Below are 478 nucleotides of genomic sequence, written 5' to 3'. Positions count from 1 at the left end.
CTAGTTCGCCGGCATGAGATGTCAGCTGGCTGGCCCCCTTCGTACAGGCGCGGGACTCACGTTCCACGCGTCCTCGCCCACCTCGGCGCTCTTGAAATTGTGGTAGCCGACGCCGTGTCGGGTCAGGTAGAGCACCTTGTACCGCACGTCGGATGACGACTGATGGTTCAAGGCCGAGACGTAGCGAACAAAACGCGCCCAGTCACTCTCCTGCTGCTGTCCGTGCTCTTGGGTGTCATCGGTGGGGTAGGAGCGTGAGAGGAGACCGAGGTTAGGCTGGGTCGTCACCTTGTCCTTTGGATTGTTCTGGAGCTCGGAGAGGTCCCTGAAGACGTCTGGGACGGCCTTGAACTTCCACCTGGGGGCCATCGGGGGGTGAGACAGGATGGCGGCGGACTGGATGGTGGGTTGCAAGGAGGGTTCACCGATCTTTGACTTTGGTTGGAACGTCTCCGGCTCGCATTTGCCTACCCTTGAG

At 60.9% G+C, this 478-nt stretch overlaps 1 protein-coding gene across 1 annotated transcript in view; it reads right to left on the bottom strand.

Moving 5' to 3' along the window:
* F5Z01DRAFT_659541 (histidine phosphatase superfamily) overlaps positions 1–478 on the bottom strand; it is a 1188-nt gene extending 710 nt beyond the window's left edge. The window contains exon 1 of the mRNA XM_046263780.1: positions 61–478. Within this exon, the coding sequence (XP_046116749.1) occupies positions 61–369 (309 nt within the window). The 5' untranslated portion in view covers positions 370–478. The remainder of the gene's footprint in view (positions 1–60) is intronic.

The sequence above is a fragment of the Emericellopsis atlantica genome, assembly GCF_019669845.1.
Source record: "Emericellopsis atlantica unplaced genomic scaffold F5Z01scaffold_19, whole genome shotgun sequence".
NCBI lineage: Eukaryota > Fungi > Ascomycota > Sordariomycetes > Hypocreales > Bionectriaceae > Emericellopsis > Emericellopsis atlantica.
The sequence above is the reverse complement of the archived record's forward strand: the minus strand, read 5'-3'. Positions and strand labels throughout refer to the sequence as shown.